This window comes from Pantherophis guttatus, chromosome 1 (assembly GCF_059756535.1).
Source record: "Pantherophis guttatus breed Tessera chromosome 1, ASM5975653v1, whole genome shotgun sequence".
Lineage (NCBI taxonomy): Eukaryota > Metazoa > Chordata > Lepidosauria > Squamata > Colubridae > Pantherophis > Pantherophis guttatus.
In genome coordinates this window covers 49,133,072-49,150,920 of record NC_142063.1, presented here as the reverse complement: position 1 = coordinate 49,150,920, position 17,849 = coordinate 49,133,072, and the positions used below count along the sequence as shown (strand labels likewise).

The 17,849-nt window shown below is 38.0% G+C and overlaps 1 protein-coding gene across 3 annotated transcripts in view; it reads left to right on the top strand.

Annotated features, from left to right (window-relative positions):
* FLRT2 (fibronectin leucine rich transmembrane protein 2) overlaps positions 1-17,065 on the top strand; it is a 93,934-nt gene extending 76,869 nt beyond the window's left edge. For all 3 annotated transcript variants that reach the window (XM_034418271.3, XM_034418270.3, XM_087873213.1), the window contains one exon: positions 6,563-17,065. In XM_034418271.3, coding sequence (XP_034274162.2) covers positions 6,956-8,947 — 1,992 coding nt within the window. In that variant the 5' untranslated portion in view covers positions 6,563-6,955 and the 3' untranslated portion in view covers positions 8,948-17,065. The remainder of the gene's footprint in view (positions 1-6,562) is intronic.
* Positions 17,066-17,849: the final 784 nt, after the last annotated feature.

Below are 17,849 nucleotides of genomic sequence, written 5' to 3'. Positions count from 1 at the left end.
ATCAGGCACTACAAGGTGGATTCCTTTGCCTCGGCGGAGGCATCCTTCGGCCGCCGGGTGCTCCAAGCTGTATGCAACTCTTCAGACGACGTACAGCAGCCAGTCACCCTCCCTGTCTGAACTTGCTTGGGTACATCCCGAAGCTTTGGATTCTCCAAGCTGCGCATTGGAGAACGGACGTTGCTTACCTGAACGTCCCTTCTCGACGCGCAGCTGGAGAATCCAACCCACCCAGCTTGGCTGCTGGACATTCCTTCCTGACGCTCTACTGCTCCTTACTTCGTGAACAAAACTGGGACTCTGTTGAGCAAGTGGGCGTGTCTGAAGAGAAATCTCTTAAAGGAACACACTCAGTGTAGGCTATCAACTACTGAACAACCCGAAGCTTTGGATTCTCCAGCTGCGCGTCGAGAAGGGACGTTCAGGTAAGCAACGTCCGTTTCCCAGAAGGAAGTTAAAAGAGGATAAGGTTATATAAATATATTAATTTCCATATTCTATAATTCACATGTATTCTTGCAAATATAGAATTACAATTATTGAAATAGAAATACAATATTTTCCTATTTAATGACAGATATTATGACCAGCTGACCTTGGTATCTTCTCAGTCAGTTGCTTAGATAAAAAGACTTTATTTTGAAATAATACTGTACATACCACGGGGAAGACTAATCGGAATTCAAGGTGAATGATTGATAAGAATAATGGAGAATCAGACTGACCTAAATAAAAGTGCATAGAAAAGACCTCTGCCCTGGGATTGCAACTGAAACCAAGCCTAAAAATCTGTCCACGTAAATATATTTGTGTCCATATATATTCAAGTAGGTACACACACACCTCCCTCTCCGTCTCACTCCCTCCCCCCCCCTCTCTCTCGTAAATGTATGTATTCTAACTAGATAGATTTTGGCTAATCATTAAAAACTAAGCAAGGTCAGACATGTTTTGATGGGAAACTATCAAGAACTATGGTCCTCTAGGCTAGACTGGAGGGGGGGGCAAACTCAATTTCATTGAGGGCCATATCAGGGCTGTGGTTGACATCAGGGGCAGGGCCGACATGGCCAACTGGGTGGGCATGGCCAGCTTGATGCCACTCCCCAAACTGCTGGCATGTTTCCTCTTCTCATTGGGTAGACCAGGCCGAAGCCACGCTGGCCTGATGTTTCCTCTTCTCATTGGGTAGACCGGGCTGAAGCCACACTGGCTCAATGTTTCTTCTTCGCATTGGGTAGACAGGGCCGAAGCCACGCAGACTGGCCTGTTATATTTTCCAGGCCAGCCCTGGGGGCCAGATCCAGCCCACAGCCCTTGTGTTTGACACCCCTGGGCTAGACTGGAACATTATAAAATTTCCTCCACCCACCCACCCCTGAAAAAGAAAACTTGAAACAGGCACTAGCAAATCACTTCTAAATTTTCATCATGGAAAACAATTACTTCTGCTTTGTTGTCATCCAACTTCAAAGTTGTGACAAAGAAAACTCAAGAATCAAGCTCAACTTGAGACATTTTAATTCACTAAATAAAGTCATCCCATAAAAAATTATCTCTCATCTGTGTACATCAATAATTCTTTCTCACATGCAAGCTGCACTAATATAGGGAAACAAGTAAACATTTCTTCCTTCCTTCCTCCCTCCCTCCCTCCCTCCCAGAAAGGTCAAGGTGGGGAAGGAGGGAAAGAAAGGCAAGAATAAAACTAACTGCTGTTGGACATTTTCTAGAGCTTTTCTTTTCTTTTCTTTTTGTAACTCTGCTTGATAAAGCAAAAAAAAAAAAAGATTCAATTAATCTCAAAATACTTTGCATTCTTTCTGCAGCTTCCTTTGGCCTTTTTAGTAGCTAGAAGGGATTACTGAGTGTGTTGTGAGTACACTGAAGAAAAGCCACCCCGGTGATTCCGGGGGGGGGGGAATCTATTGAGACTTTCTGTTGAAGATGTCAAAAATAAGAAAAACAAAAGCAATGCAGGACCCTGACTTTCTATAACTGGGGAATCCATATTGCTTTGCAAAGCAGCTTCAAGAGAAGTGCATCATTCTGTTATCAAAACAAAGCACCCCTTCAAAGCTTTATCCCACCATAATGTCTGCAACCATCAGCAGTTCGTACCTACTCCTTAGTTTTGAGCAGTATCTTAGTAAATCCTAAGTGGCATCCCTATCAGCTACATAGAGTAGAGTAAGATAAAAAGATTGTAATTCTTCTCTACAGTTTGGTCATTTGCTATGCTGCTGGCGTTGCTGTCCTAAATCCTTGAACATTCTTTGTTTTCAAAATAAACAAAACTGATAAATAGATTTGGCTAGTGTAAAGACATCCTTAATGTCTGAGAACATTGTTCCTTAAGAACAAATATCTCGTGTTTTCTGCAACAAAGGACCTTAAAATATGCTTCCCCCTCCCCTTCATTTTGATTCTTGTTTTCTCTTACTGATATAGCCCCCTCTAGTTTCACCTCTGAAATTATGCTCCAGGGAATGAGACTGTAGTGCTTAACACTGCACTCCTGGCGGAATACTGCTGATCTTAGAATACGTATTATGTTGCTCGGGGGTAATTCTCAACAATATTTTGAGCCTATGTCGTATACATTTTCAGTCATCTTATACCGATTTCCATTTGCACTTGATCAGCTCATCCAGGGACCAGTGCTACCATAAGCTGAAACTGGGTCAGCTATTCTGATTTTAACGGTTCAAACTGTAGGAACTGGTAATTGCCAGTAATACTGTAGCACTGATCCAACTCGGAGAGGTCAGCATAATCTGACTACTAATGAAAGAAGGAAACAGTGAGAGACAGGATGAGTAAGAAGGAGGGAACCAATAAAATTCGGGAGGGGCTGGAATATGTTTCCCAGCGTACTGAAAAATATTTGCTGGGGTGGGTGGGTAAGAGGAGAAAATTAAAATTAAAATGTTAAAATTAACTTAGAATTTTTCTTTTCTTTGATTGAGATTTTCCCTAACTAAATATCCATGTTGACCGTTTGCTTAAGATACAGGTTTGAGTTCACGCATTATGCAACGCCATCGTTTGTTTTACCCATAGCTTTTAAATAACTATAATAGCCAAATATAAATATAATACTAAATCCTATATGGGGGGATTTACTACTCAGAATGGCTGGATTCATATATTGTGCTAGCCTAAAATCAAACAAGCTTGCTATAGTTTGCTGCTTATTCTTAGTTTGTTATTATAGTTCTATATTGGCTAACCTTTTCGACTCTTGGCACTGAATGACTATTTTTCTCCTGTGGAATTATTTCTCTGACTTGCTTTATAAATATAGTGGGTGATGCAGCTTTTGTCCTGAGGAATGCTCAGTTGACAAAGGAAATTACAGATGGAAACAATGCAGCCATTGATCAGACTGACGGTGGACACATGCACAGTAAAGCTATAATGTGTTGGTTATTAGTCCTTCTTCCACTTAGCACATTTCCCCTGTGTTCAACCCTCATCTCCCTTTTCTCATTCATCAATTTGCCTTTTCCATCTCATGCCTACAGCTTTGGCTTGTTCCTTTTCTAATTCTGAACTCCATTAGTAAATGAGGCAGAAAGACAGGTGTAATTAAAATTGTGTCAAGAGGGATATGAACAAGGAGAAGATGAATCATCTTTATAGTCCTGCCTCCTAGCATCATAAAATAAAGTGAATTTTAATATCATAAGATCATGTGGTTAGACTACTCCAGATTGCAGTGAGATTTTTTAGAAATTTGAAGGCAAAAGAGGAATGCTTCCCCTGGGTTTTGTGTGTGAACATACTGTTCTCTGTACCCCCACCCACTTTGTGACATTGGAGAAAAAACTGAAATATAGGGCACTACTTGCTTTCTTATTTAGCTTCAACTTACCAGAAATGCATTGAGGGCATCTGATGTATTTTCTTAGTCCATAACATTGTATTTGCCGATTTATATGTGTTCATGTGTAGGCACATATATGTCACTACATTACATGAATAATATTCATTTGTTAGATCTAGATCAGGGGTGTCAAACCTGATTTCATTGAAGGCCTCATCAGAGTTGTGTTTCACCTCGGGCCCGGGGTAGACCTGGCCAGGGTGGATGTGGCCAGCTCGACATCATTTGTGTCGTGGACGCCTGTGGTGGCCCAAGCACTCTGCCAGCGAAAATGGGCTCCCAGGCTCCATTTTCAGCTGCCACAGCCTCCTTCAACTCTCTGCCAGTGAAAACAGAGCCTGTTTTCACTGGCAGAAGCACCGCGGATCAGTCCTTTGCTGTTTCCAGAGTGGCTCTGCAGGCCAGATCTAAGTACCCCACGGGCCAGATCTGGCCCCCGGGCCTTGAGTTTGACACCCCTGATCTAGATTCTCAAAGCAACACAAATATCTCTCTTTCCTCATCACTCAACCCAGCAAACAAAAATGTTAGGTTTGCCTGAAATGTGGTAAAAATCACTACATAAGCCATATAGCTAAAATCAGCTTGAAGTTTGGTCTACCATGAATAATCATATTCTTAGTAGCAGACTGCTAGGTTTGTGCAAGTATAGCAAAATGGAGAAAGGAATGGATTTTCTTTCTTGTTTCCAGATTGTCTTCAGCAGTTTTAACTTTGGAGTTAAAAGAGTTTATATAATTTGCTCTATTTGCTATATGTAACAAACTTCTAATCTATGTAAAATCAATAATTCAGTGTTATATTATAGTATTGTCAGACTGGAAGATTTACTTTGGTATATATACTTTTCCTATATGCCCATGCCTACCTAGAAATATATAAGTAGATATCTATGGAAATTCTCAGTCATCCAGGTTATGGTTGCCCCAAAGGTGCAGAACTGAAGAAGCTTCTTGGAGGAGAAACAAAATGTCTTCAAAAAAAAAGCCAGAAACTCCAATTGCCTCTTGAAAAAAGCACTTTTGGGATATAGGTAGATAATGCTGACATTTTTCCCAATCAATATAGTTTGTGACAGTTGTTAATTGCCTTTAAGAAACATGAGAGAAACTGACAGTTAAATTTGTGTAGCAGTTTGCACAGCATTTGATTTAAATAAATTAATTGTTAAATTATTTACAGCATTAAAGATTAAATATGTAATATATATAAAAATAGAAATTATTAGTCATAACTGAATGGTAAATAATCTTTGGGGGGGGAATCTTCTATCAGCATGTTATAAGGAACTAAAAAAAATCACTTTTAAGTAATGAATATAGTCAGAAAGAGAAAGCAAAATTGAGGAATATTTAACATGTAATGGAAAACCTAACAGTGCAGGAAAATGTTCCCCAAACTCTGCAGATTGCAGTGTTGATTCCCAGTGCCTTAATTTTGTGACCTCTAGCTTTGTGCATTCACGTAGAAACTTTATTGCAAAGAAGTCTAGTATAAGCTTTTTTGTGATATAAAATTACTTGAGTTATCCTTACTTCTTTATTAAAGTTTAAACTACTATAGTTTCAAAGGATGAAATGACGCTTTTGCCACCCATCCAATGAAAAAGCTCTATATCTGTAAGACTGAATCTCAGGAAACATAACCTTTGATGTAGTGATTCTATATAAAATGGATGTCTAACACAGACATGAGAAATTCAGGAATGTGTTTGGAAGACTTGAAATTTAACAATTGTCTTAATGACAACAATTATCTGAATAATATTAACATCTTGAATTACACCTCTCCAAGACATAAATGAAGGAAATTTATTTATTTATTTTATTATATTTCTATACCGCCCTTCTCCTGCGGGACTCAGGGCGGTGTACAGCCAGAATAAAACATAGCGTATAAAATTTAAAAACATTTTAAAAAACAATTAAATAATCTTGGCCCAACTTTAAAACAACCCAATTAAAACCGAAATTCGATTGAAAACTGAGAGGATGGGATCAAGCCAGCCCAGCTAGATGGAACCAAGTGTGTCTTCAGGGCCCGACGAAAAGTCCGGAGGTCTGATATCGTACGTATCTAAGGGGCAGGTCATTCCAGAGGGCAGGTGCCACAGAGAAGGCACTGCCTGGCCAACGGCACCCTGAGGAGGCCTTCTCTGTGTGAGCGAACCGGTTCGCTCACAAATTGCCTACATTCTGTTCACCTTCACATAACCTTTGTTTTTCTTTTTACGACTCTGTAATCCTTGCTTCAGGGTGGGGTTGGGGCAACTTAATGGAGCTGAGCATTTACTGGTCAGACCCCTTCCTGATGCCTACGTGGAGTTTGCCGCAGATATTTTCTCCATGCAAATAAAGATAGAGAAACATCTATTCAGTAAACATTTATTGCTTTTCTGATGTTCCTGTAAAATATACATGTATTCCTAGCTTACTTTTCCTGTTATTTCTGCTGCTTGCTGTACACCTGCACATTGTCATGTCTACATCATAGGAACCCATTATTCATTTTCCTTTCCCAGCTGTTTTTTCAGTTTAGTTTGAATTATTTATGAATGTGGTCTGGCTTATTTATGTTACCAAGTCACATCATTAATGGATTTGTCTTCACAGGATGTTTGTCAACTAATAATGCAGCCTTTTTAATTTTCTCTCTCTTCTTCTCTCTCAACAGATTTCTCAAACCCAGCTTAAAGCCGAAATGAATGCCTTTTAGACGGAAGGAACCTGAATGCACTTTCACTACTAATACCAGAGTGAAAGGAAAAGCTAATCCAACCATCCTGTCTGCTGTCAACGTTTGGAACTTCTCATTGAGGATTGGCCTTCTGTATAGGACATAGTTACTCTGCCATTTAGCATACATGGAGGAAGGCATCAAAATGTGTAAACCTGGCTAACAACACAGTGATTTTCAGAAGCAGACTGGAGGACCGTCCAGTTGTACAAGGATTATTTTGCATTTAGTTTCTAGGAATATAACAATCATCTGCACAGAGGACAAAACACATCTATTTTGTTTTATTTCTTCTTTTTGCTCAACTCTTCCTTCTTTCTTCAGTTAGAAATGGGCCCGTGGACTAGAATGTGGCCCATGGACAGGTTTGCTTTTTTGAAATCCTGGCTTGTTTTTTTTCTGGGATTGTATGTGCAGTTTTCCAAAGCGTTGGCCTGTCCAAGTGTATGCCGTTGCGACCGAAACTTTGTCTACTGTAATGAACGAAGCTTGACCTCAGTGCCTCTTGGAATACCGGAGGGTGTAACCATACTCTACCTCCACAATAACCAAATTAATAATGCTGGATTTCCTGCAGAACTTCACAATGTCCAGTCTGTGCACACAGTCTACCTATATGGCAACCAGCTAGATGAGTTCCCTATGAATCTCCCCAAGAATGTCAGGGTTCTCCACCTGCAAGAAAACAACATTCAGACCATTTCTCGGGCTGCTCTGGCACAACTCTTGAAACTGGAAGAGCTTCATCTGGATGATAATTCTATCTCTACTGTTGGAGTGGAGGATGGGGCATTCCGGGAAGCTGTTAGCCTCAAGCTTCTGTTCTTATCCAAGAATCACTTAAGCAGTGTACCAGTTGGCCTTCCAATGGACTTACAAGAACTACGAGTGGATGAAAATCGAATTGCCATCATATCAGACATGGCCTTTCAGAATCTCACAAGTTTGGAACGTCTCATAGTGGATGGTAATCTCCTTACAAATAAAGGCATTGCAGATGGCACCTTCAGCCACTTATCTAAACTTAAGGAATTCTCTATAATAAGGAATTCATTGACATACCCACCTCCCGATCTTCCAGGTACAAATCTACTTAGGCTTTATTTACAGGACAACCAGATATCACACATACCACTTTCAGCCTTTTCAAATCTTCATCGCCTGGAACGACTTGATATTTCCAACAATCAACTCCGGATGCTGTCTAAAGGTGTTTTTGACAATCTTCGCAGCCTGAAACAACTGACGGCAAGGAATAATCCCTGGTTATGTGATTGTAGTATTAAATGGGTTACTGAATGGCTCAAATTAATTCCTTCCTCCATCAATGTCCGAGGATTCATGTGTCAGGGACCAGAACAAGTCCGAGGTATGGCTGTCAGGGAACTCAACATGAACATGTTGGCATGCCCCACAACTACCCCAGATGTCTCATTTGTTACCCATATTCCCACAACATCTTTGCCAACCACGATGGCCCCTACTTCATCACACTTAACCCCAAGTAATAAACAAACAAGCATTCTTCTTGCCCCTACTATAACCACTCTCCCCACTGTGCCTGAGAGGAACGATGATGAAAAAATGACCCTTCCCACTATTGAACGATTTCAGCTGTTTATCCACGTTGTAAATGGCACTTGCATCCAAGTGAGCTGGCATTCCCTCTTTAATGTGATGGCTTACAAGCTTACTTGGGTTAAAATGGGTCATAGTCTGGAAGGAGGCATTATTCAGGAACGGATAGTTACTGATAAGAGACAGAACATCAGCTTGACAAATTTAGAGCCCAAATCTACATATCGGATTTGTTTGGTTCCCTTGGATGATTTTAACAATTACCGCATTGGTGAGGACACTGTGTGCTCAGAAGGCACAACGAAGGCTTCCCTATTGAATAATGGAAGCAACTCAGCTTCTAGCCACGAACAGACAACTTCTCATAACCTTGGTTCTCCATTTCTGTTAGCAGGCTTAATTGGGGGGGCTGTTGTATTTGTGCTGGTGGTTCTGCTCAGTATCTTCTGCTGGCACATGCACAAAAAAGGACGCTACACCTCTCAGAAGTGGAAATACAACCGTGGGCGACGGAAAGATGACTACTGTGAGGCAGGAACCAAGAAGGACAACTCCATCCTGGAGATGACAGAAACCAGCTTTCAGATTGTCTCCTTAAATAATGATCAGCTCCTTAAAGGAGATTTCAGATTGCAGCCTATATATACCCCAAATGGGGGCATTAACTATACAGACTGCCACATCCCCAACAATATGCGATATTGCAACAGCAGTGTCTCAGACCTGGAACACTGTCATACGTGATAGTGAGGTGTGTGGTGAGGCAATATTACCACAAGCAAAAACCCAGAGGGAGCAAGCAAAATTAATCTGCTCACACACAAATCAACAAAAATTACATTTGATAAATGTTACACAAATGCATTTGCGCATTTGAATACTCTGTAATTTATATGGTGTACTATATAATGGGATTTAAAAAAAGTGCTATCTTTTCTATTTCAAGTTAATTGCAAACAGTTTTGTAACTTTTTGCTTTTTAAATCTTTAAAATATATATAAATATATATATAAATATATATATATATTGAAGAAGTACTGTACAGGGTTGTACAATAAGAACCCAATGCCATGGCAAAGGAAATACAAAACAAAATGCCTCATTCAAACATTCAATACTTTGATTTTGGAGCTGTTTGGGGGATTTTGGCTCGTATATCCATTAGTTTAAGATAAGTTTGTATTACAAGAGGAAACTTTAGGAATGCCTAAGCAGTGTTACATGAGAGGAAAACAATTTAACTTCTTTGGTGATCTTTAAAAAAAATGGAATAGCATTTGTAAAAATTAGATTGGCCACCTTGCCTGCCTCTGTCCCTTTAGCTCCCTTTAGTCAGAGACTAAAACTAGGAACTCCCTGGATACCAGGCTTAACAAGCCTGTATCCTTCATTTTGTTATTTTTTTTTTCAAAAGGTATATCCCTTTGTTCATTTCTTTTCAGAAAAGCTGGTATGGAATCCATCAAGGCATTTGTTATTAAATTCTCATCAAATTGGGAACATTTTTTTAAAAAAAACTGCATCTAGACACTTACTGTTTTCTCCAGAAATGCATTTTTGAATTCCCAGTGAAATCATATTAGGTCATAAATTTCAAAAATTCTATTAGTAATCCAGACAGACCTTTGGCAGAATACAATCAATACATCATTCTACAGGTAGTCCTCAACTTACGACTACAATTGAGCCCAAAGTTTCTGTTGTTAAGTGAGTCAGTTGTTAAGTGAATTTTGCCCCCGTTTACAACCTTTCTTGCCACCGTTCTTAAGTGAATCACTGCAGTTGTTAAGTCACTCACATGATTGCTGAGTAAATCTGGCTTCTCCATTGACTTTGCGGCAGCGGTGAAATCCACTTACCTTCGCTACCGGTTTGGGTGTGCTCCTGCGCGGAAGCATACGTGTGCTACGCATGCTTCTGTGCATGTGCAGAACCTTCTGTGCATGCGCAGGTGATTAAAAAATGGGGCATAATGATGTTCCGGTGGGTGGGCAGAGCCTCCTGCTGCCGGCGTTACCGGTTCAGCCAGCTGGATAGAACCGGGGGGGGGGTGGATTTCACCACTGCTTTGCGGTTTTGTCAACCCATTTACAATTACTTGCCAAACTGATTTTGCCAAATGCACAACTTGCATTATTTCAGGTTAAGGAAATGTCCTCAACTTTATCTGATTCCCTCCCAGATTATTTTGTTCAGTTTTGTACCTTTGCAAAAGGACTTCCTGGGATTCTAAGCTGTACAGTTCTATTAATATGGGAACATGGGAACAAAAAGAATACCTATCCCTTTAGTGATATAAGAAGAACAGTTTCCAGGGCATCATATGGAATATCATATGTTATGCATGGAGAACTTAGTGCAGCTCTTAGTGTTAAGACAACGATCCACTGATGGTAGATTAGTTAACGCTCCCCTCTCCCCATATGTAGTCTCTGCATGAAGTTGAGGACATGACTGTATGATGGCTTCATATACTGGCATGACTGGGATATTAGCCAAGGGATAAGATGTTAGCTGAGATTATGGAATTGTAGTCCACTAAATGTAGAGTACCAGGTTGAAGAAGGCTGGACTATACTACCCATATTTGATTTGATTTTTATTTATTTTAATCAATAAATTAGTGTGGCCTTCCCTTACACTCTTTTCTATTTTTTTAATCTAATCAAATTCACTCTCTCCAGTCATATGCAGAATACTTGAGAATTAAGCACAATTATCAACTCATTCATTTTTAAAAACAACAACTATGTCTCGTCCTCCACAATTATCTTGATTTGAAACAGATGCTTAAAACTATTTTCTAATAATCAGAAACGATCTACAAAATTAGTCATCTCAGTAATATATCCTTTAATTAAAGGCTAACCAAAAATCACCTTTGAAAAAAGGAGAACTTAAGGTACGGAAAGGAGAACTATGGTCAGTATACCTTCTCAGTTTACCTAATATATTATTAATCACAAAACACACCTACAGATATATTAATGTTTAGCAACATTCAGATGGATCACTACTTTGTAAGATAGCAGAGTCAAATAATTTCCTAAGGGATTTGTTCATTTCGCAATCATTCTTCAATCATAACATAAGAATTTCCATTGGTATTTTACGCAACCTGTGTGGGTACTGTATCAGTGTAGTTGCTGAAGGTTGCTAACTAAAAGATTGCCATATGGTTTGAAATGTATAATTTTAGCTAGAAAACTATGCTTCTCCCCCCCCCTTTTTTTTTGACTGAACTGTTGTTGACAGAAGATACTGTTTAAACATTAAGAAGAAACACAAAAAGGTAGAAAGAAAAGGCTTTCCTGCAAGCAGGATGCCATCTAAGTGGAACAGGGATAACTTCATGTAGTTAAAAGAAACTAATTATTTGCACATGCCGGATAATGGGATGTCCTCCAAACTGAATTCCTTTATCGAGCATAAGACTAAATCTTATTTCCAGCATAAGGAATGCCGCTGAATTTCAGTTGCTGAGAGTAACAGCTGTTATTCTTACTTTCTCCTAATCAGAATCATGTACTTGATGAAAAATATTATGGTAGACTAAATAGGCTTTTTTTTGTCTAATCTAGTTGTTTCTAGTTATGTTTTTCTATATCATGAACCTAAGCAACACAGAGACATACATACAATATCTTATCAATAATAAAATTGAGAGTCCAAACAGTAGATCTTGTATCTGTGTTGCACTATATATGGCAGTCATTTACATGAACAAAAGAAAGTAAATATGTTCATCAGTGCCATTAGGATTGAACCTGCTTCATCCTAGTAATCCTTGTCAGGATTTTACTTTTTCCTTTGCATTCCTGATTGTTCTCTTGTCAGGAGTACTATGATTTTTCACCCAATGACTAGAAAGAAATTCTCTGTCTCATCTTTGAAACAGGAGCTGGTTTCATTCTATTCAGAAAGCATAAGCATTAAGCAGAACACCAGTCATATAAGCTATGACTTATCCCAAATGAACATTTTACAACTAGTTCTTAACCAAACCACTTTTCAAGTTACATCCAGGTTACAAAGGACAATTACTGTGTTTATACAACATGTGCAAGCCAAACGATGACAAGATGGCTAAAACTCAAAGAGACATGCTAAGTCAAAAGTTGAGTTTCCTACAACTTTCTAAATGGAAAATTATCAAGTTTCAATCTACCTATTTTAGATTAGTCAAATATTGTGTAAACCTAGTCAAGGAGACCTATAACATCAGTTTAAACATGTGAAGATTAACTTTTATCCATTATTCCAAAAATTGTCCTGGATACATTTACTGTTTTATCTTCCAGTTAGGTTCGTGATGGTGCATAACTTAATGTCTTTAGGCATTTAATACTTAGTTTAAAGACAGCTATTCTATGCAGAAAATTTACAAGCAATAAGATTTGAAAGATTTGGTGGAAAGCTAGTCATTCGATCATCTGATGGTTTTGCTAGCAGTGTCAATACCACTTAGAGTAGTCTGAGAGTCCAATTCCAAAACTGTCCTGATCTAATTGGATCATCTAAAAGATAGTCTGTTCCAAAGTGGTTTGGTTGACTGTAAAGAAAAAAGGGTGCTTCATTGTTCCATAGAGTGATATAGAAAAAAGAATTGGCTGAACTTTTTCAGCAGGATGGGATATTTATAGGCATAAAAGACCATTATGAGAAACCGTTGACCAATTTCATAGAATTATAGAAATGTTGATGGTGGGGAATGACTTGGGTAAATTTCAAACATATATAAGTAGATTTTTTTTTCCTGCAAAGGAACAGGTATAAAGTATATGAAACTTTCTAAAAGCAGTGGAGTAGACTTAGAATTTGAGCCGTTATAAAGGATTAACTCTCCCATAAAGTAAATCAGTTTATGATAGCTAACTAATGTCATGCAAAATCAAAATTTCACAAGAGACTAGATAGCTAATGATAACATTAAAGATTTCTCCCAGTTCCCACGAGTTTGTTTGACCTGGATAAAATTGACTCAGATCTTATAAAAATATGAATAAAGCACTAATGATTGCAGAGAAATATATCCATCTCACAAAACTTTGATGTGCAACTGAATAGCATTTGTTAAAGCATCACTAAATAGTGATTTTGTCTCTTTATTATTTTTCAAGGGTAATATAGAATTTCCCCAAATTAAAATGATTTTATGTAGAGAACTGAGCAGGAAGGTTATTTTATTATATTGAAAAATTTTTGATACTTCTAATGGGCAAAACAAAGTAAATATCACACATACAAGATGGAGAGTAGAAACTTAATTCTGATGACAAAATAGCTGGCTGTTTTTCACATACAATAGCTAATATTTTTGGAACAATGATTAAAAGCATGTATTAACTGATAGCTGAATGGGATAATGCAAAAAAAAATTTGTCATTTCATTCATCAATCCATCGACCTTCTGGAAGTGATTACAGTCATTGAGAGTTCCATCTACTCCCCAAAGTTAAACTACCTTATATGTACCAAGAGTTTCTTACAAATCCCACATAATCTCAGAAGATAAGCAATGTGGGATCAATACCCTTAAGGCATAATGCCATCCAAACTTTAAAAAATTGTGGATCCAATGGTGCATAACTTTTTAAGTTTCAGATATCTACTGTAGTATCCCACTGTAAAGGGTATCTATAGAAGTATTCTATGCAGCCAGAAAATGTCAAGAAGAAAAGTAGGACTGTGCTGTTAGTTCCACCTCCAATATCAGCATGCTATACCTCCTGGTGCTTTCCTGTTTTGCAGATAGGAAAATAATTCATTTTAGTACTAAAGGTCAATGAAAAAAGCTCAGAAGCTCAGAAGGAGTGAAGCACATGCTTTGCTGGTGATATTAAGAGGCCTCAGGTTTGTATACTGGAACAGTTTACAGTGGTGTTTTCCAAACTTGGCAACTTTAAATGTATGGACTTCAAGTTAGCAAAACACCTGTTTGCAACACTGCACTACACCTGCAACAAAATTTCAGAGAATGAAAGTAATAGAAACACAACTCACGCATTTTAAAAAGTGCTAGAAATAAAACTGTGGTTTTGGGTTGTTTTTTTTTGTTTTTTGTTTTTTTTTGCTGTTCCCCTTAATAGCATTGCTTTGCTGACAGGCTAATTTTAAGGCTCTTTAGTTCACATTGTTCTTTATGATTGCAATAGCAATTTGGAAAGTGGAAGAGAGAGACTATTCAAAAAAAAATTCCTAAGCTTTGAATGCATCCACCTCTTTTTTTCCAAGCTTGGATTGCTGTTCTGGAAGCTGCTCTCAGTTGTTTCCACGTGTTACTGCATGCAAACCCACTTAATCTTGCTATTGTAGTTGCATTAAGAAAGGAAGTAGAAATGTTTTGTATAGGCTCCTATATATTCAGAAGCACAACCTTTGGACATTAAGAGTGGATTTCAAGTTGCTATCTCTTTTGCCTTGCCTGTCTGTAGAATAATTCATCTGCAAATTCTGAGTATATCCTCCAGCCAAAGAAGACACTTCTTCATTGCCACTTCCTCCTAAGCCCCATTAAAATGTGGCAGAGTGGGTGAACATAACATGTTTGTTCCTAAATAGCAATAGCATTTAGACCTATATACCAGTTTACAGTGTCGGCATATTGCCCCCAACAATTTGGGTCCTCATTTTACCAATCTCGAAAAGAGGGAAGGCTGAGTTAACCTCAAACCTGCCAGGTTCGAACTCCTGGCAGTGGGTAGAGTTTGCCTGCACCACTGCATGTTAACCATTGCACCACTAAAATCATACCACATCTCAAAGCTACCCTCAGAAAAGATGTAGAGGATTATTTCAAGACAGAATAAAAGTAAAGACCCAATTGTTGGTTTTACAAGCACACTGCAGGAGTGGGGAATCCTCACACTATAGGATGTATGCATTTCCCAGCTCCATTTTGCTGCTTCAAAACTTCCTCTCCTACCTACTCACAAATTGAGTCTCCTTATTTCAGTGGCAAACTGCTTAGAAAGACCCATGGATATTCCACCATTTTTACTAGAAAAACAAATGGTATCTTAAGGGTTCACCTGAAATATTATCTCACCCCATATTAAAAAAATCCAAATCTCCCTAGTTCATTAATGATAAGATTTTTCATGGGTGTGTCTGTGTGTTTATCCATATGTCACCCGATCATCAAAACTGACTGACAGCCTTCTTGGGGGGAAGGAGGGATGGAAAGGTTAACAGATTAAAGTTATATAAGTATTTGCCTTAATTGCTGGATCACACTTGGTGAAAGAACATATTGTTTGCAAGCAGAACATCTCAAGTTAAAATCCTCAAAGGATATGGGTGATGGGAAAAGTATTGATTTTCAGGAGAAATTACACAAGCAAAAATAAATCTTGGCCCACATGATCTGATATTCTCCACATGAAAGGTCTTTATTTGCTTTACCAGGGAGAAAACATCTGGGTATCTACATATTATTAGACTTTAGTTCCCAACATGGGTAATAATCAAGGATGATGAGAATTCAGCACTAGTACATGTTCTGTGTCCTTATGATTTTGATGCTGAAAATTAGATACTGAAGAATATTGCATAGAAGTGGGAGAGCATCAGTGTCCTATGGGAGCTTATAGAGTCATACAGTAGATAAGATTTCAGAGCTGAGGACATATTAATCAGCTCTTGCTACTATCAGATTGCAAATGCAGTAGGTTGAGTTAACCTGAAATCTCACACATAACTCTTTCATCAGCCTTACCATAGACTTACCTCAATTTAGAAATTCAAGAACAAAGCAATAAAAGCATAAATTATGGCATGTCCATGTGTGTGATATGAAACCGCAAGACAGATTGGGCTTCCTATAATACTTCCCATTTTAATTAAGGTCATGCAAGCACACATACCGATGACACTTGGAAATTCTGCCTGAGGCCATTTTAAGATACTAACCACTACATATAAGTGATTCTCTTTAAAGCCCCATGAAACAACTTTGGTTGCATTATTCCTCAATTGTTTGTAAAATTGAGACAGTTTTCTAGAAAAGAACACTACAGGTAATCCGCCACTTACAACAGTTCATTTAGTGATCATTCAAAGTTACATCATCACTGAAAAAAAGTGACTTATGACCAATGTTCACACTTGTGACCGTTGCAGCATCCCCATGGTTATGTGATCAAATTCAGACACTTGGCAACTGACTCGTGATCTTTATAGGGTCCTGGGTTCATGTGATTCCCTTTTGCTATCTTCTGACAAGCAACGTCAATGGAAACGCCAGATTTCCTGAACAACCGTATTGCTAACTGAACAACTGCAGTGATTAACAAATGTCTCGCTCAGCAACAGAAATTGTGGGCTCAATTGTGGTCGTAAGTCAAGGACTACCTGTAGTTTCTAAAAAACAAAACAAAACCGTAAAAGGCTAAAAAATACATTGTTTCTAAAATGTAACATTTGCATTTTAGAAACAATGTATTTTTTAGCCTTTTACGGTTTTGTTTTGTTTTTTAGAAACTACAGGTAGTAGTTATGTAAAATTTGCATAACATTTATGTTGCATAATTTTGGCTGGATCATTCCTTACCTGCTCTTCAAGATAAGAGACATTTCTGAAAAGAAAATAATATAGAATGTCATTTATTTTTTTATTTATTTTTTCAGGACCCAGGAGCTATGTTTCTATGGCATAATGGGTTAAGTTTTGTCATCTTTAGTTAGTTTTACACTCCTCACTCTTTATATGTAGTTTTCACATATAGGCAGAAAACTTTATGTTAGAATATGCACAGATGAGCAGATACATATATATGTGATATAGTAATGATCTGAAATAGAATAAGCTGCACAGACAAAAAGTGACAAATGCTAATTTAATAAAATGTTGACTCTTCATATGCCTTTGACTCTGCAAACTAATCATATAAAGTTCATCATAACTTTCTAAACTTGACTTCTCAATGTATCATGTAATTTGCTTAGTAAAATGCATTGAAATGCAAGGGAGTGCATTTGAAATCCCAAATCAATACCTATATTTTTCGGCAGCAAATGGATTGTCTTTCCACAGTTCAGTGCTCCTGTCGAAAATAAAATAATACTACATATATAAAGACATTAAAATAAGTAGAATGACCAGAAGAAAAAAAACAACAGCGGTCAAAAATAAAACAATTAACAGAAACACCATTACTCTGAAAGAGTCAATCTGTGTTATTACATTGTCTCAAAGGTGCTTTTTCCAAAAGGCCATTGGTTCTTTCCTTTGAAAACATTTTATTTCTCATCCAAGAAACTTCTTCAGTTCTGAAGAGGCCTGTTGCCTCTTGAAATAAAGCACCTTTGGGACAGCCATAACCTGGATGATTGAGAATCTCCATAGACATTCAGCATTAAATTGTCCTTAGTTTTGGTACACATTGGTAAAAAGACACTGTTGCCGGCCATGTGATTATTTACAGGGAATTAGTTAAACAATCCTTGGAGTCTGCTCTTTAAGATAGGTACTTCTGTACATATCAGGTAAGATAAAAGTGACTTTTTCAGGTCGGTCAAATACAACAAAAATAGTCATACTAGGAGATGGCTCTATGTAGATTGTGGATGACAGAATTCTCTAGAAATAGAAAATGAGAATGCAATTTGGGATCCCCCCTCTAAAGTAAGTGGGATCTGTTGTAT